The 27574-nt window shown below is 39.2% G+C and overlaps 1 protein-coding gene across 3 annotated transcripts in view; it reads right to left on the bottom strand.

The window, feature by feature from the left end:
• The window catches only part of LOC102183919 (mitogen-activated protein kinase kinase kinase MLT), a 169857-nt gene that overhangs the window by 35171 nt on the left and 107112 nt on the right, over positions 1-27574 (bottom strand). For all 3 annotated transcript variants that reach the window (XM_018064757.1, XM_018064740.1, XM_005675949.3), the window contains exons 10-14: positions 21993-22099; positions 14583-14718; positions 2058-2102; positions 240-270; positions 3-142 (exon numbers count right to left, since the gene is read on the bottom strand). In XM_018064757.1, coding sequence (XP_017920246.1) covers positions 3-142; positions 240-270; positions 2058-2102; positions 14583-14718; positions 21993-22099 — 459 coding nt within the window. The remainder of the gene's footprint in view (positions 1-2; positions 143-239; positions 271-2057; positions 2103-14582; positions 14719-21992; positions 22100-27574) is intronic.

Below are 27574 nucleotides of genomic sequence, written 5' to 3'. Positions count from 1 at the left end.
ACCTTTAAATGGATGATGTGGCCCTTGGAGATGATGCCCATGTCTTTCAAGTCTTCTTCCTCGAGAAGAAGCAGTCGCTTTCCTGTAATGTTGTTTTCCTTAAAGAAGCTTGCATACACACTCATCTCTGCTGAAGAGTCACCTGGAGGGAGTGATTAGAAGGCAGAATAAAATTAGATTCAATCACGTCCCAAGCAAAGTTAACTCCATGAATTAAGAAGGTAAGTTATTCCACTTGCCTTTTCTGACGAGCTGCTGAACCCAAAAATACTGTGGAAGAGAGGACACACACGGTTTTGCAGATTCATTCATGGTCAGTGGCCAGACTTAACAGTAAGACACATGGTTTGTTCAGTGGGTAAAATATGTTTAATTCTTGCTCAACCACAAAGGGAAAACTGAAGACTTGCTCTTCATTGTTTTAAAGCTTCACATTTTCAAATTGGAGATATCCCGCCCTTTGGGGATCTTGGGCCCTTGGAGGACTACTGGTTTTACTTCTTATTTGAAACACATTTAAAAATCCTATGAGAAGATTCTTACTTATGATGCCTTTTCCATTCATGTGCCAGTGGTCCACAGGGGTGTTCAAGGGCCCTGGTTTACCCAGGAATTATATGAAAAACAGGGACCATATGGCAGTGGACAGAAAAATGGATAATATGCATCCTCTGTTCTAGGCCTGGTCATGAAGCAGCTTTGTGGCCCAAGACAAGTTAAAGCATGGAGCTTTCTACACAGAATGAGGTTGGACCCAGCGACCTCAGTCCTCGACTGTTGCTTGGCACATGTTTACCGTAGCCTCTCACACTACCCAGGCAAAGGGAGATAGAATGGTAGGGCCAGACCCAGTTCTCTAGGGAGCCCTTGACCCTGGAATTTTATTTAAATGGTTTGAAAACCACTCAACCTCAGAGCAAAGACTAAAAATAGCTGTTGGAGTTCAGTGCCTTTGAAAACATTTTTTCTCAAATGAGATGGGCCAACTTTGCAGCAGGGGATGAAGGCATTATATCCAGGTTTGTGAACAGAGGAGATCCTAAGTCCTCTCTCGTTAAGCAGGGCTGGCAAGAAATTTAGAATCCCTGGGGCTCAGGGGATGGGAAGTAGAGGCAGCGGGTGCCAGCGTCCTCTCCCCATGGAAGCCACAGAGATGAGCTCATCTGAAAGCATCACTTCAGCAGAAGACCAAGGGCAGGAAGGGATGTGCCCCAGCCCCCAAACCAGACCAAGTCTGGTAAATCTTCCAGAGACCTTCCCAAGAGTTTCTAGTAACAAGTTGATCTTGGAGTACCAAGTCTGTTTCCTGGGGTGTGGGCCAGCTAAAGTTGGCATACAAGCTTTTCCCCCACTTTTCATTTAACGAAACCCTGAACTTATAAGTTGAACCTGGACAGACATAAACCCCTGAGGTCTCTGATCAAAAATTCTTAGCCCTGTTTTTCACCAAGGAAACAAGCTGCAGAGATACAACAGGCTAAGGAGGCTTGTTCCTCAGGGTGTCTACTCAGAGTGTAGGGTGTGGGATTTTCTTTGGATTTAAACAGTCTCTCCACATCCTCTGCCAAACATGGGGCTTGTCTAGCTCCAGCTGTGGAGAAATGTCTGGGAACACAGGTCTGTTCCTTCTTGGGAAGGTCAGAGTAAAGATGGCAAAATGAATAGGGCTACAGCACTGCCTTTACCAAATCTTTCCCCACCGTAGTTCAAGTCCAACCCTGATCTTCTGGGAAAACTTAAGATCACTTTTTTTCCTAGTATGTTCTTTTGGTATCCTGGGAAGCCCCTTTAACTGGGATTCAATACTGCATTCTGGAATATCTTTTAGAGCAAATAGGGAGGTGGAATCCTTTTGTAAGATTTGATGAGATACTTGCTTTGCTCGAGGCCTTACTTTAAATCACTACTGCCTTAAAAATAGAAAAACATGGAATTTGTCAACTTCTCCTACTTAGACTTTCCTAAGGCCCAGACCCCTCTACCTGCATTTTTAACTTGCGGACCTAGTTACGAACTCCCTGTCCGGGTTGAAGGAGGCATTAACAGAAACAGCTTACCACGTCATCTTCTGTCCAAGCACCAATCTCAAAGGAAGGCAGCAGCTGCATGGGAAATATGAATGAAATGGGGGAAAAAAAAAAAGGAATATTATCATTGTCTTTTTGGCTTATCCCCTCTTTTCAATATTTTAGCTCTGGGCCGATGCTCTGGCTTGGTTCTTTCTGCAGGTTATGTTGAATGGAAACCAATTTTCCTGCCTGTTAAGAGGAATCTCAGGGTTCTAAGGATGGTGCCCACAGAAGCCAGTCGAGTGTATCAACCTCTCAGTAACAATTCACTGCACTTGGTGAACGGTTACAGCGGGACTGCACATCATGGGATTTTCCTCTCTTGGTAGTTGGCACACTGAAAGTAGTTTTACCTCCCACAAGAAGGCCTTGGAAGTCGAGGAACTTCTGACATTTGTCAGACGCCAGAGCCTTCTTCGGGATTCTCAATCAACATGGAGATCATTTGATTTTATTAATGAAAATTCCAAAGCAACCACTTGGTAACTAGATGTCGTAGATGCTTATTTTTAGAGGGGAATTTCTAAGTTTTAACTAAATGTCTTACTTGCACTATATTTTTAAAACCAAATATTAGAAGGACATGTGAAATCGGAGCTGTCCGAAGGAACTCAGGTTGCGGAGTTGCTCTAACTAAAGTAACCACCCTCCCTGGCAAGTGTACAAACACAAAAGACAACTTTTCAGGAGGGCTCCCAGCTGGCCACTTTCAGAGCCAAAGGGCTACTTGCTTCAATATATGTTCCAGACTAAGTAATAAATATGAAGGTGGCCAAAAAGTCTGTTTGGGTTTTTCCATAACTTCTTATGAACGTTTTGACTAACCCAATACCTACATAATGGGAGAAAAAATCTGTGTCTCGTGACCTGAATTAGTTTGCTTTAGCCATTATCATCCCTGGTGGCTCAGTGGTAAAGAATCCGCCTGCCAGTGGAGGAGATGTGGGTTCAATCTCTGGGTTGGCAAGATCCCTGCAGAAGGAAATGGCAACCCACTCCAGTATTCTTGCCTGGTAAATCCCATGGATGATGGAGCCTGGCAGGCTACAGTTCATGAGGTCTCAAAAGAGTCGGACACAGCTTGGCAAATGACAACAGCTATTACTTGTAACCAACTCTAACTGGCCAGAAGGGTTGGATTGCTCATGAGATAATATGGCAAAGTGTCTTTTAACCCCTGTTATAAATAATATATTTTGTGTGTGTGGGTGAGTTGAAAAAAAAGTTGGATTTGGTTACTTTTATAATCATGTAAAAATCAGAGGGTGGGTGACTAACGCTTCTAATCTGCAGGTATTTTTAATTCACATGCTCAAAACCTTGCTAGGGAAGTCATACCCCTGCTTTCAGGGAGTTTTTAATTTAAGGTGGTGAAGTAGGTATGGATTTTACTTTTGGAGGAATTCACCTTCATTTTCGTTTCCTCAGTGCCCAGCAGAATGCCAGGCACATAATACCTGGTAAATCATTGTTGAACAATTTGTTGAATGAGTAAAATCGAAGGCTGCATTTACGACAGAGCGAAATTCTCTGGTATAGACTTCAGTGTCTATGGCTATACCATGGAAAAAGGATGTTTCATAGACTAACATGGGGATGGAAGGGACAGTGGCTTGAGCTGGCACAGCAGGGTGAGGAGAAGAGAGGTGACTCCTGGACAGGAGAAGCAACAAGGCAGGACACTGACTCTGGGGGCGGAAAAAGAAGGAAAGATAGGCGTGTCACATTTGCCTGACTGCAGCTCCAGGTACAGAGTGTGCATGTCTCAAGATAAAGGGGGAATGTAGCCAGCTCTAGGGGGCTATGCAGAATTATTTCACAAGGCCACTAGTTACAGTGAATTTGAATGCATAGAGTTAGAGATGTAGAGATAAGTTGCAAGGGTACAGATCGCTACCACCTCATATGTATTCCACTACCCCTACGTGCTTCAGTTCCTACAGGGCTGCCCCTTCCTCCTCTGAAATACTTCGTGTTTGTAGACACATGCGCTCATCTCCTTGAATAATGCAGGAAGGAGAGTGACTTGAGAAGTAGGATCGAAAACAGAACTCGATCAAAGCAAACACATGACAAGTTTTATTTCTTCACGGGGCAGCTGTATATAGCTGCAGAAACATGTCATTCCCTTTTCCCATCATGGGATCAAATGTGAAACAAGGAAATTCTTTGATTAGTTCAAGAAACAATGGACTGCCTCTCAGAGATGGTTGCTGTGTCAAGCCTGGCTTTACAGGGAGTGGGTGTGTATGCAATGTTTTGATTTTATACAATCCCCAAATGTTGCGCTGAACAAAACTGATAAATATTTCTTGAATAAAGGTTGCAAGTGAAACAACTAATCAAAACCAGCATTGCTGGTTTTCATGTCAGAAGGAGAGGGGAAGAGTTCTCTTGAGCTCTGAGAAAGGCTTATCAAGATGACGCCGAGGGAAGCGCACTGGATGCAGGGTGAGACCTCGCTCTGGTAGGATTCTTGCACGCTGCTTGCAAAGATCAGTGAGAGGAAGGCTGTGGAGCCAGGCACAGCTTCAAGATGGTTTGCATTTGGCAGGATAGGGAAGAAGAGTTAATGATCTCCAGCCACAGAGTGGCTTTCCATTTCCTTTATGCCTGCTGCACCTTGTTAACATATCAGTATTTCTGCTGTAGGGTGAGTTCTAAGTCTTTCTGTCTCTCTTTGGGGATAAAAAAAAACCAAAAAACAAAAAACATTTACCTCGTGACTGCCCCATCTCTTTACAGTTTCATTATTTACACTCCAATTGATTTCAGGAGATAAGAGCTCACACTCATGGGCATGTGTGTGACAATGATTCATTCAAAGGATGTTGGGAATCCAATCTAACAAATCTCTGATATACACAGCCACACATAACAAAGGGATTTACTGTCAAAACGTTTATTGCAAAATGGAGTCTTGAAACAAAGGAAAGCAAAGAAAAGTTCACATCAAAATGAAATGTATGACACCAACTTGGATTTCTGAATACATAGTGGGCTTTGTGTTGGAATATCAAATTCCAACAATGAACTCAATAACTGAGTAGTCTTACCACACAAGAGTAAAATTTAATCTTCCATACAAACATGATACAAGATTTTGGCATATGACTTGCTTAGAATAACATTGCGATAGAATATTTGAGAAAAACGTTTTGTTAAAAAAAAAAACAATAAAGTGATAATACCATCTATTCAAAGCTCACACTCAAAGAATATAAATATTTTCTATCATTTAGTACAAAAATTTTAAAACAGTGCAAAAGCAATATGTGCAGTGTATTGTATCTGACATTAAAAGATCTATTATTCTGCACACGATATAAAATAGTCAATGTAGGTGCCTGAAACTCTAATTCTGAAGTAAATAATCACATGCCAGAAAGCTCCTCACAGGCAATGGAGCGCCAACTAAGCTGGAGTCCGAGGAAACATAGCTAGTTGCCCAGGTGTCCTGGTAGGCACTCATTCCTCATCAGAGAGGCTGCAGCTAGAGCTATCAGGCTGTGCTACAATCAAAAGAGCAGAACAGATTCTTCTCTCTGGCAATGCTTAAAATCGAAACAGGAAAACGGTCTTATCCCAAAGCAGCAAAAGGTACCTGATTATAGAAAAAGTGTGCTCTATTATGTATATGGAATAGTAGATTCTGCTAGTCTCAAGAGGCAGTGAGTCAAAGTCTAGCATATATATTAAAAAAAAAAGGATCAAGGTTTAACTCAAAATAAGTTTTAAAATGACCTTTCATGAAAGTCTTCCCACTCCAATGAAACCTCTGGAAAACAAAGCTGTGTGCATCATAGTGCTGTGAGAAATCATTTTTGATCTCTCCCAAACCTTCCCCCACCCCCAATTCCTTGACTTTCATGGGGATCAAGTTTGAATTGCCCAGCTAGTGTTAAAGTCTAACAAATCTACTGCATATTAAAAATCACTGGCTTATAAAATGGCCCTCAACATTTCCAGAGCATCAGAAACAAGTGTGTCTTCAAACTCTTCCCATTGGTTATTTACGTAAAATATTAAAGTATGATTTTTCTTGAAAAAAAAAAAAAAAAAAAAAAAGACCATTAAAGAAATATGACCTTTTAAGTTAACCTGGCTACTTCGTAGAACTGTAGCTACCTCAGTGATATTTTTCTTTTTTATTTACTGTCAAATCAGTGTAACAGGAGACTAACACCTTGCCCCTCTCTCTCAGTAAATTTAGCTGTTTCATAAACTTTCTACCAGCATTCTTAAGGGGAGGGAAACAATTTCCACAAGTAAGGATTTAAGATAAATGACATGAATCGACAAAATTCAGATTGCATAAGTAGTTGTAATTCTGAAAATGCATCTTTTGACTTGGGTAATTATGTTTATGGGGAAAAAAATGACATGTGGAACTCTATAACCGCCAGGTTTAGCTAAGATTCTTGGTGAAGGAAGGGACAATGTCATGGGCTTTTTGTACTTAATTGTTTTATTGGGTGGGCCTGGCACATAGGATTGGGGCATTGGGCACTAAATATACTCCCAGACAACCAAAAATATGCCCCAACATCACCAAACACCATTTGGTGATAGTGCTATCGTGGTTGAGAACCACTGAGAGGGTGTCATCAAATCCTACATGACCAGCTTTGTGAGTAAAGAAAAAAAGATAAAAGAGTAGTTATATTTTTCAGTTGTATGGCTCTGATAATTATTATCACAATTTGGAGTTTCAACTCTAATTGTGAATCTTCATATTTCTCTTTTTTTCCCAGTTGATTTTTATTGGAGTACAGTTGATTTACAATGTTGTGTTAGTTTCTGCTGTACAGTAAAGTGAATCAGTTATACATGTATCCATTCTTTTTCTAGAGGCTTTCCTTGTATACAGGTCATTATAGAGTGTCGAGCAGAGTTCCCTGTGCTATACAGTGGGTTTTTATTAGTTACCTATTTTATATTCTGTTTCTTTAACTCAGATTCTCTTTATAAATGTACATTTTTGTAAGTCAAGTATTTGGAAATAATTCTAACACCAATAATTTACCATTTAAAAAACTGATCTGAAAGGTAAATTAAAAGCTGTATAATTAACATCTTTATTCGAATGAAGATGACTAATGACTAATAAACATTTCTGTTTAAAATTAATAGGGCCAATAGTAGAGTCTAAAGTCTTCTAAATCATCTTCATAGATTGAATGAGACCACTTTAAGATTCTGTTTATATGATACAGATTGAAGGAATGTTCAAAACCCTAGACAGGACACTGATTTGGAACAAAAAGTAAAATAGCCAGTGCCATACAGTAATTATCTATAGTTCAATGTTAGGTTAGACGATTTCAAGCTTATCCCTGAGGTTATCAATTCTGCTATATCTGGAATCTTTGTAGTTTCTTGATGGTAGATTATTGAGCTATGACCATCTCTGGAATATTGGTCAGGAAAATGGTACAGTTGAGAGATTAGAGAAATATTACCTGATTGATGGTAAACCTATGGCTGGGTGATTATCCTTCTCTTTTGGCCCTATTTGGCTGCTTTTCTTAAGGCAAGAAAATCTTACGTATAATCACAATAGATCTAATTGCTATAAATTTTTAAAAATGTAAATTTAAAAAGTCCATCCCATTCATTTCAAACATTCTACATTTGTTGCTGGTTAGTCTCAAACGAGAGGCAAGGTCTACATTCCTACAGAGGTACAGAGATCCCCAAATCCACCCACAGAGATTCCACAATCCGTGAGGCCCTTCCCGACCACGCTTGCAAGTCCGCAAAACCCTCCTATGAGCCGCTGCCTCCTTCTCTGCTGCGTGTCTCAGTGTCCACTTAAATGCTGACTATACGATGCCTTTGTTCCAATTGTTCTCAGTCTCCACTCACCAGCATGTAAGCTGTATGAGGGCAAAGATGTTCATGAAGCCATTCCCTAGAATGGTATGGGGCACAGAGGAGGGGCTCAAGAATATTGGTGGGATGGATGACTTTGCCTTGGCCGGGGAAGACGTGCAACAGGAGGCTTTGAACTACCTAGCCTCTGGCTCTCCTTCAGATTACGCAGTCACAGAGCCCCAGAGCATGCTGGGAGGGCAAGAGCTGAAACCCATCCCCTCTGCTCCACTCCAGGATCTTCTGCTTGAGTGGCTCGGCTTGACTCAGGAGGACTCCTCTATATCTGAGTGCAGACAGGACGGCTATTTATGTTTGCACCTGTTCATCACCAGCACTATATTGCGCTGTATGGGTATATGGGTCTGAGTTTGCATAGACACAGGAAGTGTATCAGATTGGCTATGTGGGGATCCCATCCTCTAGGGAAAACACTTATGGCTTCTTTCTCTGTTTGCCTGGTCTATGGGTGGTAGCAGGGCCTGCAAACACCTCAGACTAGGCAAACCTTGCATGGTCTTCAAAGGGAGTCAGAGTGGATCGCTCGCATAGCTTACATTCTAAAGATGTTTGCTTTATCTTTCCTGAAAGTTGTTCACTTTAACTTTCACCTTATCCTACTTAACCAACATTACTTGGAATTGATAGTTTCATATTCCAGGTTATAGAGACCACTTATTTTTCAGTGTCTTTTCACTGACACAGTTAACAGTAGCTAACATTAAATGACCACTTACCATGGGGTTGGTATTGTGTTAAGTGCTTTATGTCTATCATTTCATTTAACCCTCGCAACAATCCTTTGAAGTAGGTACTAATATCATTCTCATGTTAAAGATGAGCAAATGGACACACAAGTTAAATAATTTGCCCAAGATTGCACAGCAATTTTTGAATCACAAGCTGATTCCAGATCCTTCTCTTTATCACTGTTCTGTACTGAGTGGTCTCCATTTCATACCCAGAACATTATATTAGTAATTCTTCTCCAAAGAAAGCAAGCATAGTATATTGATCATTTTATGACATTTTCCTACCCTTAATGGGGATTAGAAACATGTCATGCTTCAAATTCCAGGAGGCTTTTTATGATCAAATATACTTAGAAATAGTGTTAGATTATATCATGATAATATCCTTTCTTAAATCTCCTATAAAAGGAACCATGCAAAGTTCCTTGGTTTGATAGTCAAATGAATGGCACTACTTTCAAATTTAGACTGAAGAAAAGTCTTTGTTCTTTTGCCTTTCTGTATACATATATATATATATATATATATGTAACTACAAATTTTTTAGTTTTTTTTTTTTAACTGTTTCATAGTTTAAATAAGCTTTGACAAATCTGTGATAACATTTTGAAAACATCTCTCTGGCTAGCTAGGTTTTCAGAGCAGCATCAACATTTACTTCTCTTTAACACCAGCATAGTTGAGTCAGGGCTTTGTTTTGTTTTGTTTTGTTTTAAAGGACAAATCTGGAAGGTTATATCTGCTATAAAAGGATCCTTCATTCTGCACTTTTGCCTAAGTAAGGACAGCTTTTTATAATATTTGGTTCCCTCTTTAAAATATCTCTACATGCATTTAGAATCCAGGATTCTCATACTCCTCTGGAAAGCAGACACATGTATACACCTCTATGGCACCATATTAACACTCACACTGTCTGGAAGTTCCCTTATCCTCTCTTTCTCTTTGTATAAAGTATATACCTTGTATCAAGTGTAAGCTAAGCCTTAGATGACAGTGTGCTGTTAAGAAGCTTCTAGGGCAAGTACCAGTATAAAAGTATCACATCTGATGTTGGTTTCAAATTAGAGTATTTCTCCTGCAAACATACAATTGAGAACATCTCTTGGGTCTCACTCTCAGTATTCTTAGCACTTAGGTATTTCTGTAGAAGTATTTGTTTCATCTCAATTTTTTTTACTGTTGGATTTTGCAGTCACTATCAATTATTTCTGACAGTATTGTGTATTTCCATAAGGGAAAAAAATGTATTATGCTACAAGAAAATCAAGTGTCAGAGGAGAATTAGGAGTTAAGAGTGATTGTCCAAAATGTAAGTTTTTTGAAGCAATTGAATAAATCAAATGAAATTATAAAGTATTCATTAAAAAAAAGCCAGAATGTCATTAGTTAAAAAAATGCTATATTGCATATAAAATCACAAGTTTCTATAATCAGGCACCACATATGCTGATTCATTGAACAGGCCTTTTGGGCTTAATTCCCCATTCCCTTTTCCTGTAAGCAGAGACAAGTCAAAAGTAAAATTGTAAAGAAATGACAGTTATCTAAATGTGATTGGCCTAAAAACGCAGTGCTTGGTTTTCTACCTCCTTACTGGTTTTTGTACAGACTGAGATACCAAGTTTCTTTTGTTTTCCCGGACATTTTCCATTTTATTACTTTGCTTTCTGCTTTCATTCACTATTATTATCCATGTCATTATCCTCCTCATCACCGTCATCATCATCATCATCGTCACCTTCTGACAAGTCAAAATCACTGAACCCCAGGGCCATGTTGACCTTCTTCCCCCTTCTCTTAGATGTGGTTTTGGAAGAATTCTGCTTGGCTTGCATGTTTATCTGCATCCCAGAATGCAGCACAGATCCTGCTTTGTTCATTGAGAAGATATCCCCAAAGCCCATCAGCATCATGGCCTGCAGACTTTGGTTCATGCCATGGCCCTCCCCGTTACTTGCTGCTGTGATCTGACATGACATCTCTGCACTGTTTGACTCCTCTGTCTTAGATTCAAAGTAAGACTCCTCAGACATTCTTGCAGCAAGAGGCAAGAGAAGCTATCATGAGGGGAGAAAGGACAGAAGTAAAAAGAGAAATTAGGACCAATTTATATCAAGGGAACAGATACCACAAAATTAATGGGTGCTGCACGGAGAGTAAATGATTAGTGAAATGAATGTAGGGGATTATTTGAGAATTTATTAATGGCAGGTTTGGCTCCAGCATGTTTATCATGATTTACAAATGACAGAGTCGATCACATCAAAGTTTGCAAAGCACTACAGCAAGCCAAATTTTCAAATTGGAAGGAACTTGTAAGTTTTAAACCCTCATTTTGCAAAAACGAAGTGGTTTTTAGAATTTCTCTTAATTTTTCCCAAATTCATATGGAAAAAGTTAACTATTATATTAATGAAGAAATAAGTAGAGATTAATCTTGAATAATAAAAAACAAAACAAACAAGAAACCCTGTACCAAAGAAGAAAAGCTTAGAGGAAGCATAAAAACAGTTTGGTAGTCAATACAGTTCTAGGGAGATTTGGGTCATTAGCGATCTTTTTAGCTAGATTAAGTGTCTGACTATGTACTAAAAAGCAGTCTAGAATTCACTTGTCTCTATTATTTAATACAGGCAGATATATAATACTAGTTATCCAATTTATGGAATAATTCACTTATACACAAATTTTAGATCATCTCTGACATCTAAGTATAAACAGGTATGTAAATATCTGAAAATTGGGAGGACAGGAAATGAGTATTAATTTAGATTGTCACCTTGGTCTCTATCTCTACAAGTTTCCTTCTTTTAGCAGAATTATCTTCTAGGAATTCTTCTCATAATGGATACAGACATTTTCAATCATACATAATTATTTTAAACAGCCAACATATTTCCATAAATGTCATTCATACACATTTCAGGGGTAGAACTGTTAGGCTTGGAATGAGTGACTGCCTCTTCTTTTGAGGAAGAAGCAAATTAAGACATATTTTTGATGCTGTGTAAATAAGGGTAAATTTATGATAAAGTACAAATAATATAACTCTGGGATGATCTTAACATTCTGGAAGTAAAGGTACTTTTTAGGGCCAATTTCCAAATTTTTAAATTAAAGTTGGAATTGAATTCTATTAAAAAATTATCTTAACTTCATTAGGAAAAGACCTCAATAGTTATTAGTTCAATAAGAACTTCACATAATTCAGCTAAAAATCAGCAGCTACATAGAAGAAATTGTTTTAAATTCTTTAAGACCAGAAACAGGCTATTCCTTTTCTTGCAGTCAAATTTCCCAGCCTCTCAAAATTTTTTTTCAATTGTTACACACTTTCAGGATCTCTTTGTTGCTTATCTACTTTATTATTTCATAGGTCCTTTCTCACATTATGTTAAGATCTCAAAAAATGCCTCTCGAATAAATTTTATTTTTAAAAGAAGTACAATTTCTATATCAAGCTACAAGAATTGTTAAAAAATAAACATTGTTCATATTCGTGTATGGAGAATCCATCTTCCCAAATATCTTTAACTAATGTTTTAATTTCAGGGAAGAAAAGACTGTTCTTCCTTGAAATAAATACAATAATACATTTTTTATGATATTACTTAAATATCAAGTTATAAAATGAGGCTACACAGTCTTAGCTACTGAGTCTCCAGCCACTTCCTTTTAAAAAGGTTTATTTTATCCATTTCTCAGAAACCTCATCTAAAGTCAACTAGAAACTGATGTGAGGATAAAAGAAAAAACCTACTTATAAAATACCTGAACACAAACCTTTCCTTCAGAAATACTAGCTCTAAGCAAAAGAGATGTTAAAAGCAAGTACTGTACAGAAAGAAAACTTAGCCTTATAGGTTAAAAAAAAAAAAAAAAAGGAAGAAAATCTCATTGAGATTGTGCTGCATGCTGTCCATTGTTAGATGGTAGCCCTAAGAGCAGCTCCTTTACAGAAAGTTTTCTGCAGTTAAAACACAAGCATACAACCTACTGTGCACTCAGGTTTTCATGATTTATTACACAGCTGCGTTACTAATAGCAATAATGTGTGCAAGGCAGCCCATAATTTCTTAGCAAAACTAATGCCCGTAAACCAAAGAGAGGTTCTAAAGCATACTTTAAGGGGTCCTTTAAAGTTTTTTTTTCCTTACAACGCTACATTTAGAAAGAGTCAAGCCATGCAGCGCTTTATAGCTTAAGATTTCAACCTACTTAAAAGCCCCCACAACTCTTCAGAAGGTGGCCATATTTTTGCTTCTCATCAGTTCTGGGAGAAGTAATGTTCCCTTGCAGATCCTTAGTGCAATGCTTTCTGAGTCTGCTAGTTCAACCGTAACAGGAAGCTTTCCTTAATTTCTTTCTTGAAAGCCAAGATAAAATTTACCGAATTTACAAAATGTGGTACTGTTTTAATGCCACAAGACAGTCTTATGCATGACAAGTAAGTTTACTTGTTACACAGTCCCTTACTCTGGGATTCCTTGGATAACCAAAGTCATTTTTTAAAAAGTTAAATCTGATAATAAACATTTAATTTCACTGTAGTTTCCTTTTTTGGATATCAGCTTCTTTCTCCACAGAAATCGGAAAAAGAGGCAAACTATTTTATTCTTTAGACACTGTTAAATACTTTGCAGTTGGGCACTGGCTGCTTAATAGAGATTAAGACTTTAAAAAATAGGAAAGTTTTTTAAAGATCACAAATTGAAGGACATTTAAGTATTTGGGGGGGGTAAAATCGCCAAAGTAAGTATCAAACATGAATTTAAAATATATAACAAGTGTACTTTTAATCATTATTTCTTGTGATCTTAAGGTGGACATATATTACCCATTTAAAACCCTGGAAAAGCCAATGATAAATTTATACCTAATTCTTTAAATAATAAATTATTTAAAATAGGGAAGAATGTTCTCCTTGTTTCCTAGAGTAACTTTTCTTGCATTTATTAGTTATTTATGCCTCTTCTTTTGTGAATTATGGACCTGTAGTCTTTCCCCATGCTTCTGTTGGTGTCCTAGGCTTTTTTTAAAAGTTATTTCTGTGAGCTCTCTATATTTCTGTCTTAAATATTTAATTTTACAAATTTGTAGTTTGTTTTCATTTGAATGTCATATTTTTGCAATACACAATTTTTATTTTTTAGTAGTGAAAAAAATAAAACAGGAAAGAGTGGTGAAATTTGACTAGACTTTAATATATCATGTCAACATATAAGCTCAAGTTAAGTGTATAAACAATGAAGTTCTTAAGAAGAATTTTTATCTTAATCCAAATACAAGATTTGGAAAAAAAACAAGATATTTCTTGGCAGAGTAAATACCTGAAGCTTGTCCTGACAGAACTATTTCCCACTTTTTCGCTGCCCTTGATCATGACCCTACATTGAATAAGGAATATTAATACTCGTCATTTATAGATCATTAAGTTAGCTTTTAGAAGGAAAACTGGTTTTCTGACCCATCAATGACTCTCTCGGACAGCTAACTGCCTTGGTGTAATGTTTATGAATTACTGGTAGACTCACTCTAAAGAGTTAATGCCTCAAGGCACAGGCTCTGGGGACCTGATGGTGCAAAATACACTGCAGATGGTGCAAAAATACACTGAATTTTATTTTTGTAATTCTAACATACAAACACACTGACAGAGTAACAGTTCTCAGGGAAAGAGCCAGAAACAGGATAAGCTTTTCTTCTAAATTTCTGGAATTTTGTTAATTGAAAGAGGTAAGAAGCACTACTCAAGTATAAATGCGGGTCCTTTCGAGGCAGCAAGTGAGGCTGCGGCAGGGGGGTGGCGCCATGCTGCCAAGCTGAGCCAGTCTCCTGAGCGAGTGGGGGCGGGGTGTCAGCGAGCACTGCAGGGAGCACTCACCGGGGTGTTGGACTGCTCTGTCAGCTTTTGCTCCCACATCTTTAGCCGTCTTTCTCGTTCTTTGAGCTCCTGCTCTTTAAAGCTGAGGTCGCGTTCTAGCTTCTTCAGTCTCTCAAGAGTGGCTTCTATTTCACACCTGCAGGAGGACATGACTGGTGTAAATCTCAGCTTTGCTCAAGAGGTGTTAGGTGCTGAGGGGTCCATCACAATGCTTAGTCAAAGGAAAAGGCTAAAACCTGTGCTTTGAAGCCAAACAGTAAACAGCAAGGAGATCCAACCAGTCCACGCTAAAGGAAATCAACCCTGAATATTCATGGGAAGGACTGATGCTGAAGCTGAGTTCCAATACTTGAGCCAGCTGATGCAAAAAGCCGACTCACCGGAAAAGACCCTGATGCTGGGAAAGACTGAGGGCAAGAGGAGAAGGGGACGACAGAGGAAGAGATGGCTGGATGGCATGACTGACTAAATGGACTTGAGTTTGAGCAAACTTTGGGAGATAGTGAAGGACAGGGAAGCCTAGAGCGCTGCAGTTCACGGGGTCACAAAGAGTCGAACACTTAGTGATTAAACAACAAAGTAGCAAAGAATAGGACATCTTTCTTATCCTTCAAAATCAACATATAAACTAGCTTGCAAACATAAGTTTGGGATACTTTCTCAAAGCAGTGAAGAACCACTGTCTGGGGCCTGAACCATGGAACCAGTGTCTTGCTTTAGCCATTTAATAAATGCTCATAGTCCTCTGGCTCTCCTGTATATATCAGCTCGTCTTATATTCAGTACAGCCCCAAGAAACAGGTGTTAATCTTGCATAGAGAGACATGGGAAAATGACACTCTGGTCAGATGATTACTGTCACCCGACTAGTAACTTCACCTTAGCCTAGTCACTGGCTGAGTAACTCCAGCAGTCTACGGGTTACCCTGACTCAGTTTCTTCAGCTGTATGGGGTGGTGGTTACCTTTTATCGGGATTCCGCAACCTGCCTGATCCTAATAATTAACTGTCTGGGCAAAACATACCACACAACATAGATTCCTAAGACCTTCCTCAGAGCTCATGATTGAGTAGGGCTGGGTAGGGCTTAGGAATTTCTATTATTTGATATGAGTTTGTTTTTACAGTCAGGCAAGTGTGAGGAATCCTGGATCAGATGAACACTAAGGTTCATTTCGACTCTAATAATTTTAAAAGCAAGTTAGTTCCCTCCCAGACTCTATGGGCTGACCCGCCTCACTGGAACAATAAGTCCAGTTACAGAAACCAGTCCTTGACAGAAATTAAAGCTGGTAAGATGGCTCAGTGTAAGTTTTTTTTCTCCTTCAGGGCTATTGTCGTGCTTAGGTCTAAACTTATGCTCCAAGAGTTGGAAGTTCCTCCCCATGAGTTTCTGCAGGCCTTGTGAGAAAAGGAACAGTAATGAGAGGCTGAGAGCAAGGAGAGACAGGGAGGGAGAGAGGAAGGGGGAGAGGAGGACGGAGAGTGAGAAAGGGACTGGGCAGAGGTGAGCTGCTGAGCCAAAAGCTGCTGCTAGGTGCCCCGAGACACACCTATATGTCAGACTGTGCGACTCGGTTTGAGGTCTTGACTCCAGAAGTCTGAAGCTCCCAGATCAAAGTTAATAGATGTGTGCAGCCCAAGTCTGCTTTTTTATGTCCAGGGAAAACCAGAATAGATGAGAAGTAAACACATGAAAACAAAAAGGTGTGGCTATCAACTGACCAAATCCAACTCGGAACAGCTGCTGAAGTGGAGCTGGACTTGGGTCACATTTTACTTCCCGGGCTGTCTGCAGAGCAAGGGACGCCAGGAAAGCAAGTGTAAAAGCATCTGTTGTCAACCCTCTGTCCCTTTTCGTGGTGCCACTTGAAAGTTATAAAACCATGTAAGTCACACTAGAGTCCCTAAAGAACGGCAGCAAATCGACAATCTTTCAGAATTATGACTGTATCATAAAATCCAAATTTCATTTTGTATTTCAGACATAATATTATGCCCATTCATAAATGTTTTTATTTTTCAAAGGGAGGACTGAGGGAAAACAAACAAACTCAGCGTAGAAGATCTTAGGTTAAACTTAAGCAACAAAAAAGAAAGAAAGAATGAGCATCTTCAGTAAACGAGAAGGTGAGAAAAGGCGGCACAGAGCTGGGCACACGGGGCTCTGGGAGATGGCAGGGGCCTGGCTGCTGCCAAGCCCAGTCCCAACTCTCCTGCCAGGAGGGCTGAGCTCACTGATGTCCGTTCTGAAGAGGGTAAAGTGGCCAGCACATTCGATTTCACTTGTAAGTTAAGCCTAGGATTCATCTCAAGTTACAGCTCTGGGAGCCCACTCTGATTTTGAGCCCTTCTGGAAAATAGATCAACAGTTAAGTAAGCTAGGTAAGCTGAGAGCTGCTGCAGAAAAACACCGAATAAGTAGGCCTCCTCAGTCTGTGTCTTCAGGGTCAGCTCCCATACACGGCTTTCCCAGAAGCCCTAGGATCCTGACAGCAAGATCTTATGCCACAAGAGATCTAACCCCAATCTGGAGGGCAACACAAAACAGCTGCTCCTCTGGCTGTCCCCTCTGTTTTTCTTGATGTATTGTTTTGCATCAAGTGCATTTATGTAATCTCCCTGTTCTGAAAATAAAGTTTGTATGTTTTAAGTTGATGGAGATTATGGTTTTTCTCTTAAACCGAATCCAACTAAGGTTGACTTCAACCAGTATCAGTTTTCCCTCTGTCAGAAACAGGCAATGAACTATAATTATCTTCTTTTAATAGAAACTTACTTTGAAATAAAAGATCAATTCATAAAAGCAGCTATATTATATACATTACAAGATAAATAGATATGTGCTGCGATTCACGGGGTCGCAAAGAGTCAGACACGACTGAGCGACTGAATTGAACTGAATTACGTTTAGTGTTATATATTAAATGATTTGTGCTAAATGCAAATTTCAAAGGTTAATTTTTTTAAATCTTTGTGTTTTTTGAGAAAATATTTGGCTGTGCCAGATCTTATGTGGGGCATGTGGGATCTAGTTCCCTCACCAGAGATGGAACCCAGGCCCCCTGCATTGGGTGCTCGGAGTCTTAGCACTTGGACTACCAAGAAGTCCCTATATTTTGTTTTTATGAAGGTGTGCTAGAGTGAGTATTTTGATCACTGAGGAAGAGTGCAGCCAGCAGAGTGTTTTGCTAAGAGAAAGGGAGCTGAACTCTCTACCAAGCACCACGGAGCTCATTCAGTGCAGGTGACCACAGGCCTGCAAGACAATCACATGGGGCCATAAGAACTGAAAACGTGACCAAGAGGACCACACTTTCTGTTCTTAATGTTGGTGGCCACTATTGCTAATCATAGAAGGAGAAACAAGATGAACATGTGATGAACAGGAAAGGTTCACTAGACACTAGATTTCTTTCCTATCATTTATTAGTTTAAAGGAAAGGGCATAGTTGATGTGGTTTTTAATAACCTAGACTCAAAAAGAATTTTCAGGATAATCATTTAATTTTCTAAGACTAGATGTTTCATCTGGTGTAGAGGCATAGAGGAAGCTCCATTAGCAAACAAGCATTTGCCAGAAACACCAGAGCAGGACAGGAGTCCAACTTCACTGAGACTCGTAACTTCCTACACATACTTTGGACTCTAGACTCATGGTTTCAGGTAACAAATAAAAGTCAGAGGAAGGAGAGGAGAAGTCCATTGAAATGTCCAGGTGACCTGAAGAAACATTTTCTTCTTTTCAACCCTTGGCACACTGGGTGGGGTCGTTGTTTTCCCTTAGTCATCACCTAAACCCATCCTGCCCTGTGATGCTTCTCGTTGTTAAACGGGAATCAGTCGAGTCAAGTGGACACTGCACGCCAATGAGCAGGTGGCCCGACAATGGCCACAAGGGCGGGGACAGCGCCACACAGGGTGTCCATGGAGGCCCCTGGGGCCAGGCCCCTGGTTTCCAGCACTGGTTCTGTCTCACATGTGTGATCTCAGGCGGGTTGCCCCACCTGTCCATGTCTTGGTTCTTGCACCTGTGATGTAAGTTAGGGCTGCCGTGTGGATTTAAAAAGATAACCCAAATAAAGTACAAGCATCGGGTTAAGAATGTAATAACAATAGCTGTGTTCATGATTGTTACTCATTAGTATTATTATTCCCCATGGTTTTAATCAATTGCCAGATTCAATGAAAATAGCTCTGCTGCCTCTTAAAGTGTAGTTTAGAGTTTCTGGTAAGGATATATATCCTTTCTCCCGCTCTCAGGATTAACTAGCTCCTGAGAGTCAATGAGGAAGCCCTCTGGGCAACTGTTTGCCTTTTATTAAAATACATTAATGTATTACCAATTTTATTTCTCTCGTCTTTTTAGCTTGAAGCATTAAAAAAAATTGTTATTCAACTAATCCACAGTTATTGTAGAGAAAAAGATAATATTGAACCTTTCCTACTTTTTCCTATGTGCACATATATGTACATGTGAATATGTTTTTTATTTTCGAACAAATGAGATCATTCTGAACATACTGGACTGTAGCATTGATCTTAAAATCATTTATCAGATCTGTATATAAGGCTCAATACTGTTTTATGTATGGAGCTATTGTAATTTTTTAAGTCATAAAAACCACAGACACACAAAACCAAATGAGTCTTGTTTCCCTTGAAGCTCACTTCCAGTTTCACCGTTCTAAAGGCTGTGATAAACCAATGTCCACACATTCTCACTTATTTTCTTAGGGATGAAATTGCAGTGGGAGAGGTGTCTGATCTCCAGAAAGGTATTTCTCCTCCAGCAAAGTGTGAGGAAGTTTACAACACCACGTATTTTCCTGATAGGAATTTTTGCCAATCTGGCAAATAAACTGTGTTCCTTTTTATTTGGCTGCTACATGAGATTGAATACTTTTCACATGTTTATCGACCCTTTGACTTCTTTTTTTGTGAAATGCCATTTCAGGTCTTTTAGTGTGAGATTTTAATTAAAATGTTATTTTAAAGACAGAAGTGGTAGTTTTCCAAGTGTAATCTGCAGACTTATAAGAGCTTTTCAAATGTTAGACTGGTTTTCAGAATAACAGTGCGGCATGATTCACCTTTCTACTCTCATTCTCACAGGTGTGCTGACTTCTCCACCTGCTTCCTGACATGGGACAGCACCACAGGCTGAGTGCAGAAGCAGGATTAATTACCGCTTTGCAAATGAATCAATAAGTACCTATTTGAACTTTTTCCTCAGTTCTGATTTTGAATGTGGTAAATACTGACCAATGTAACTCATTTAAACAAAAGCCCTTTGGAGTCCTCAATGATTTTTTCAGAGGGTAATGGAGTCCTGAGACTAGAAACTTTTAGAACAACTGACATATCAACTAGGGAAAAAAGCTGTAACAGTATGGTGTTTGTCTAGGAAATTTATTGATGGTGGGTATTGCTTTTGGTCTTATGGAGGTTTTGCATTTTAATACAGAAAACTTACCAACTTCTCCCCTATTTTCTGGTTGTGTTGACATACTTTACAGGCTCCCTAGCTCATGGATATTAATAGTAGTATTAAAATCCTACTAATCCTTTGGCTAACAGATCAAACAGCAGTTCCTCAGGGAATCCCTTTATTAAACCCTCAGACTAGATTAGATTTCATGGTTTTATAGTCTCAGACATCCAGGACTGTCCTGTCATAATATTTATCGAAACAGTAATGAAAAAGTTTTTTGTATATCTGTATGTAGTAACCTAATATTAAACTCCAAGTGCACTGTTACTGCTCTGTTCATCACCAGAGCCCACACCTAAAGAACTTTTCGCAAAGGTTTAATGAATATCTGAATGAATGAATATAACAAGCACATCTATCAAAGCAAACAAATCAACTTACATGTTTCTATCCTCTTGTGTAATATGGCGACGTCTTTTAATATTATTGCTACTATAGTATTTCCTTCTCCAAGTATTTGCTGAGCAACCGCAGTGTTCAAGACAGGTTCTAGATACTGCGGTTACAGCGATGAACAGAAGAGATGATCTGACCCTCTTACATGTTAGCCAGCAAGACACACGCCATTATTAAACAACAGCCTGCAGACCTGCTTATTAACTTCAACAGAGGGTGTGAAGGAGATGCTCTCAGGGCACATAAAGCGGAACCTCAGCGGCTCTGGGGTCAGGACACACCTGAAGGAGAGCTGTTTTCAGCCACTATCTGAAACAATATGATCAGAGCCAAGTTGGGTCTGGGCATCAGGGCTGGTATGCTGCTGAAATGGGATGAATTTCATACAGAAGAAACTGCATTTGAAAGGATTCTGTATGAGGGAGAAATCGACACATGTTGAAGGACCAAAGCCAAAAATTAAGGGGTAGAATGACACTCAAGATCAAGCAAGAGCACAGAGGGTGTCATGAATCTTGTGCTTTGGCCTTTGTCCTAGAGTTATGGGAGCTCCTTATACTGATTTAAGGGAAGTGATCTGATTAGATGTGTACTGTAGGAAACAAATATTACTAACATGTTTTGTTAATTTTTTGAGCCCAGAACAAAGTCCCTCATACCTAGACTCTAGCAAACAGTATTACTTTTATATTACTAAGTAAAAATTCATTTTAACTCACCGGTCCTAGAGATTCTCCAAGAATAAAAAATAAAGAAGGTTATTGTAAAACACCAAACAGAAAGCCCAAAGAAATGTGCAATCACAGGACTAAACAACTCCGTCATTTTTGAGTGCCTGTAGTATTCATTTGCTATCGGCAGGTGGCGTGAGGCGTCATGTTACTACCCATAGCTATCAAGAGCAGGGGTGAGTTACTTAAATCTCTGCTGAGTCAGGGAGAAATAATGTCAGAGCCCAAACATGCTATTTATATTGTACATCATGTGACCTGGCTCAAATGTCTCATCTCTGGCTTAGTTCTTCCCCTCACACAATACAATTCTCTCATTACTTAGCTTGTTTACATTTGACAAAATGTAATAGGATTTATAACATTGAAAGTTTTATTTTAAAAGTGTTTTTACAGTCTCCCTACCCCTCCCATCAACAGAAAAAGTACTCTGCCTATTTCCAACCAGACAGTATTTTGATTTCTCACTGCACAGAGGCTAACGTTTCCTAACAGGGAGTGCACACAGAAGGAATGTCTGCTAACTGCCTTTTGTCTCAGAAGATACTGCTTCAATATTCTTCCTAAATACTTAGATATATGATAAAGCAACACGCTTAGAGGAACACTGTTTGCTTACATATGAGAGGGAGAGCTTATTCAATCTCCAAAATTTTTTAACACCAAAAAAGCCCCAGTTTCTAAGAGATTGGGACTGTCACCCAGTTCCCAGGTGCTCGTGCTGTCCGAAGCCAGTCGCCCACAACCTCCTGGAGCCAGCTGATGCGACCTGGGGTGGGAGGCCCCTACCTCCATTCTGCTTTGTTGTGCAGGAATGAGTTACACTGGTCAGAAAGCTTCGAATCGAGTGACATGGACTCCAGGATTGAAATGATTTGCTTGAAAGAAGGCCGTTTCTGAAGGAGAAAACAATAATCACTTGTTGGGACTTAGGAAAGATCTTTAAGAAAAAATCCACAAGCATAGCAATAAGGTCAAATCACCATAACAAAATAAGATATGCTGGAATATCCTGATTTTATTCTTTCACAACTGTCGCCCTGCATAGGAACCATACTTATTTTCAATTATTCATAATAGGCTCAGATGTCATTTTTCTATTGTGTTGTTTAAGGTTGGAATGATTACGGTATTTTTCCAGGTTAGGTAAGTACTAATTAGTTCTCTTTGAGGTATGTTTAAAGACTCCTGAAAGCAAACAGTTAAGTCTTTTAAAAAGTCATCTACGTGATAAAGCAAGCATAGTAAAAGTTAACAGTAGGGTCTGGGTGATAGGGGTCTTCCTAGGTGGCGCTGGCGGTAAAGAACATGTCCGCCAATGCAGGAGACATAGAGACACGGGTTTGATCCCTGGGTCAGGAAGATCCCCTAGAGGAGGGCATGGCAACCCACTCCAGTATTCTTGCCCGGAGAACCCCATGGACAGAGGAGCCTGGTGGGCTACAGTCCACAGTGTTGCAAAGAGTCAGACATGAATGAAACGACTTAGCGTGCACACATGCACAGGGGCGATAGGTATACCAGTGCTCAAGGCAAAATTCTTTCAACTTTTCCATATGTTTAAAAATTTTTATAATAAACTGTTGGAGGAAAATTACTTATTAATCTAGCAGAACTTATACAATTTCCTAAACCAGTTGCTCAGAGAAAAAATTCCCCAATTTTACAGCCATCATAACTTCACTGTTCTCAATGGTTATTCCATAATATAACTAGCTTTGGTGCTTGAAAACTCTCACGTACTGTTTACCAGAAATTGAAAAAGCAGTGGTTAGGTGTATTTCTTTAGCTAGCAAAAACTACCCTAGTCTATCTCTTTAGACTCTAGCCAAGGTGGAGACAAAAGGTTAAAGCAAAAATGGAGAAAGATAATAAAAGGGTGATGCACATTCTCTCTTCATCACGCCTCATAATTATACCATTTCTGAACAAATTACAGTTGCCGCAATTAAAACATGCATTTTAATTTAGGAGCACAAAAACAAGAAGAAAGAATGTTGAGGTGGCTTGCTCTTAGGACTTGAGTGTTTCCTACATTAAGAAAAGTAATTTTTTCTTAGGAATATAAAACTGGAATATTTATTCTGAGTTCTGCCATTATTGTCCTCTTTCAAGGGTGTGTGTGTGTGTTTAAAAAAAGGGCGTAGGTAGCTAAATGTCACTGATGGTACATTAAGCCTTATAATAAGCAAAAAATGCCTTAAGTTGGAAATTTGAAAAAATTATATTTGTCTTCTTTGCATGTGTTTCCATTTTAATTTCTTCATCCATGTGTCAGGTAGCAACAGGAAAAACGTTTTGTTTATACAGGAGCTAATTATATAATATATATAGGATTTTCATTTTTCATGGAAAAGAAGCAGGAGGAGCTGATAAATTTTCAAAGAATAATATATTTCCCTACACTTAATCATTCTTAAGATAAGGTAAAACATTTTTTGTAATTGGATGGCAAGTATCCCTGGAAAAATCTTTATTTCATATTTAGAATATGCTCCCAGATGGAAATTATCAAAGTGAACAGAACATAGCAGCAATGTAGAATCATATGTTAATATTTCATGAGTATTTTGATCACAGAATACAACATGTGGTCTAGGATCTTCCTCCAAAGGGGCTTAGCTTCCTTTTATGTATTATGTAGGCTCTGCCTACTTAAAAAGGCACAACCAGAACCATTTATTAAGCATCTGTATACATTATTTGTTATCTTTATGTTATAGGTAAGGAAGATCAGTCTCAAAAAATGTGAATTTCCCAGTATCATACAAGTAGCAAGTTAAGAACCAGGGTCTATTCTCTTTAATCCTTCAAAATATTTTATCACATGAGGGTAAGATATTACTTCCTATCAAACTTGAAGCTTTAACTATTGCTTTGTCCTTTTTTAGGAATGTCATTTTAGAACCTGAACTAATACCCACCTTTACTTCCTTCTTTTCTTCAAAAAAAAAAAAAAAAAGGTTTTTTTTGAGCACCTGATCAAACCCATTGGCATGACCCAACATTTATCTAACACAAGAGCAGTTTTTTCTCTTGTACACATGTCTACCGCCTCGTTGCAAAAGAACATACTTCTACAGGTGAGCTGAACATTTTAATCTGTGTTAATACTCTAGACTCTAAGGGCTGAAAATAGAAATAATTAAAATATACTTTAACCAACTACTGCTGTATCTATCTGCATAGGACTGGCACCAACTTCTGTTTGAACTGCTATATACTTATAGCCAGAGAAGAGCTCCCCTGGTGGCTCAGATGGTAGAGTCTGCCTGAAGTGCAGGAGACCCGAGTTCAGTCCCTGGGTTGGGAAGATTGCACCCACTCCAGTATTCTTGGTTGAAAAGGAAATTACAACCCACTCCAGTATTCCTGCCTGGAGAATTCCATGGACAGAAGAGCCTGGCAAGCCCCAGTCCATGGGGTCGCAAAGCCAGACACGATTGAATGACTAATCCTTCCTTCCTTCTGGCCAGAAAACTAAAACATGCACTCTCAGGAAATAAACCTTGGTCTGGCCTCTTTAGTCAACAACAAATTGTACATCTACTTGCTAAATTTACAGAAGATGCTATAGGGAGACAAAGAAAAACTAACTCTATTTCCTCATGGAGCCTGTAATCCATTTAGGAAGAAAAGATCTTTTTAAAAATGCAACAGCATAAAATGAGGCAGTAACCCAGACTGTGGTTCAGGAAAAGGAGTACTTAGTATGGGCAGGGTAAACAGAATAACTGGGGAAGGCTGGATGATGAAGTAATCAGGAGGGGAAAGAAAAGAAGGAAAAGAACACGTTTCGGGAATAAAGAAGGCGTGTAAGGTATGTCTACAGGAGAGAGCAATGACTTAGAAATGTGAGCTGCAGGCATAATCAAATCAAATATAGAGGGCATGTATTAGTTGTATTAGAATAAAATGCCATGAATTTAGAAAACAAAAAAACTGATCTAAACTTTCTTCATACTTCACAGTGCTAGAAGACAAGACTCCTCTGGTATTAAAGAAGCGTCAGCTTACTACCTGTTAAAAAGACAGGCCAGCTTCATGGCATCAACTCTAATGTCCTTATTGTGTAGGTGTTTACACTATCATTTAATTAATATACCATAAACGTATATTCTTAGAATTTTAATATAGTACAGAGTTACAGATTAAGAAATTAAAAACCTGCTTTGCATACTGAAATATAATTACAATTACAGTGATTTAGTTGCATTCATCTAATTCAGCACTAATAATTTCGAGTGAAATTTCTATTTGAGTATCAGAGAGAAAGGGCTTTCCTGATAGCTCAGTTGCTAAAGAATCCACCTGCAATGCAGGAGACCCCAGTTTGATTCCTGGGTCAGGAAGATCCCCTGGAGAAGAGATAAGCTACCCATTCCAGTATTCTTGGGCTTTCCTGGTGGCTCAGCTGGTAAAGAACCCACCTGCGATGCAGGAGACCTGCGTTTGACCCCTGGATTGGGACGATCCCCTGGAGAAGGAAAAGGCTACCCACTCCAGTATTCTGGCCTGGAGAATTCCATGGACCGTACAGTATAGTCCACGGGGTTGCAAAGAGTCAGGTACAACTGAGCGACTTCCACTTTCACATCAGAGAGAAAAATACTACCAAAATGACCAAATATGCCACAATGGGTATATAAGTGGTAGCATATGGAAAGACTGCATTTTAATCATATAAAATAAATATTCTACAGAAAGCTTGCAAATAGCCACTTACAATTTCCACCAGATTAGTTGCAAAGTGCAGGCATTTCTCTTCATGCTTAAAAAGCCCCACATTCTGCAAAATCACACACTTAAAGCAGGGCCCACAGAGGGGCCAGACAGACCATTCAAAACCTATCAACTCTGTCAAAAAAATTCAGAAAACAATAGTAATCCTAAACAAAAGTACTAAACAGTTTAAAAATTGTTAGATTCTTAAAAAAAAAAAAAACTAAGTAAATACAGAACTCTAAAAAGGGTGAAAGTCGTTTGAGGAACAGGAGTGAAAGCCAATTGAGCCTGCTGGTTTATCAGGGCAAAGGTGAAATGCACAAGGCAGGGGAGAAGGGTTGTCTTGGTTCTGTGTCCGTTGCTGCGCTACTGGCTGTGCTGATGTGCTTGGAGTTCAGTTGTTCTCACTTGTGGAATGGAACAGTGTGCTTTACTTATGGGCCATCCTGAACTGTGTGATGCTAACACGATTCCCATACTCACCAAGCGTTTCTGAGTTACTTCGCCTAGACAAACCACACCTTTCCGTATCCATGGATTCAATCAGCCAGAGTTCAAGTTGGTTGTTGAATGCGAGGAAGTGTAACCACAGTTGGGGTGAAGGGAAGGGTCGTGACTGAATCACCCCTGATATATAAGGGACTTGAGCATCCATGGATTCTCCTGGGGTCCTGAAACCTCCCCTGAGGAGGTGAAGGGAACGGCTCTGTACATTATTACCATTCATTCTTCTTTAAAGTCATATAGGGACTGGGTTTAAATTAAGGAAGAAATTCCATTCTCAAGTCTTTTTTTTTTTTTTTTTCTTTCTAGATCTGTCTTTAAAAGGTCAGTTTGTGATACACTTATTTCCATGAAAGGCTGCAGAAATTTGAACTTTTCTTTTCTCGAGTCTATCTCTCTTATTCTAATATTTCATCTATGAGGATCTTTTTTGTTTTTAAACTTTTTATTACAGCAAATTCCAAACATACACCAAAGCAGAGAGAACACCCTCCATATACTTATCACTCCAAAAATCATCACGGCCAATCCTATTTAATCTATACCATTATTCACTTCTCTTCACTGTATTTTGAAGCAAATCCAAGACTCGCCTATCATTTTATCTATAAACACTTCCGTATGTACGTGACAGTCTTTTAAACCAGTCTTTGCAGGGAAGGGAAATGGGCCATTTGTGCTTCAATGTGATAACCACATGAAAGCCTCAATTTTGGAATTTCTCCAACTTTATTGTGATAGATTAAAAAACATCACTGAAACTCCACAGGGAGTGCGTATCGAGCTTCTCTAGAAGTGCTACTTTTGCCTGGTCTTTGGTTAGAAAGGCAATGTGGTGGTCGGGCTTTGTCGCGCAATGGATAGCGCACTGGACTTCTAGTGTAGAGAGGCAATGTGGTGTGGAGGGTTAAGTGCAGGGACTCACGTCAGTTAGCTTGGGTTCAGCCTCCAGCGCCACCACTTACAAGCTGTGTGGCCTTGACCTCACTACTTAACCGAGGCTTGGTTCTTCATGTGTAAAATGGGGATAATAACAATACCCAGTTCACAGAGATATGCTGAGAAGTAAAGGAGTTGATATACTTAAAGTGTTCAGAACAGTGCCTGGCTTATAATAAGCATGGTGTGCGAGTATTTATATA

Source organism: Capra hircus, chromosome 2 (assembly GCF_001704415.2).
Source record: "Capra hircus breed San Clemente chromosome 2, ASM170441v1, whole genome shotgun sequence".
Classification (NCBI taxonomy): domain Eukaryota; kingdom Metazoa; phylum Chordata; class Mammalia; order Artiodactyla; family Bovidae; genus Capra; species Capra hircus.
The sequence above is the reverse complement of the archived record's forward strand: the minus strand, read 5'-3'. Positions and strand labels throughout refer to the sequence as shown.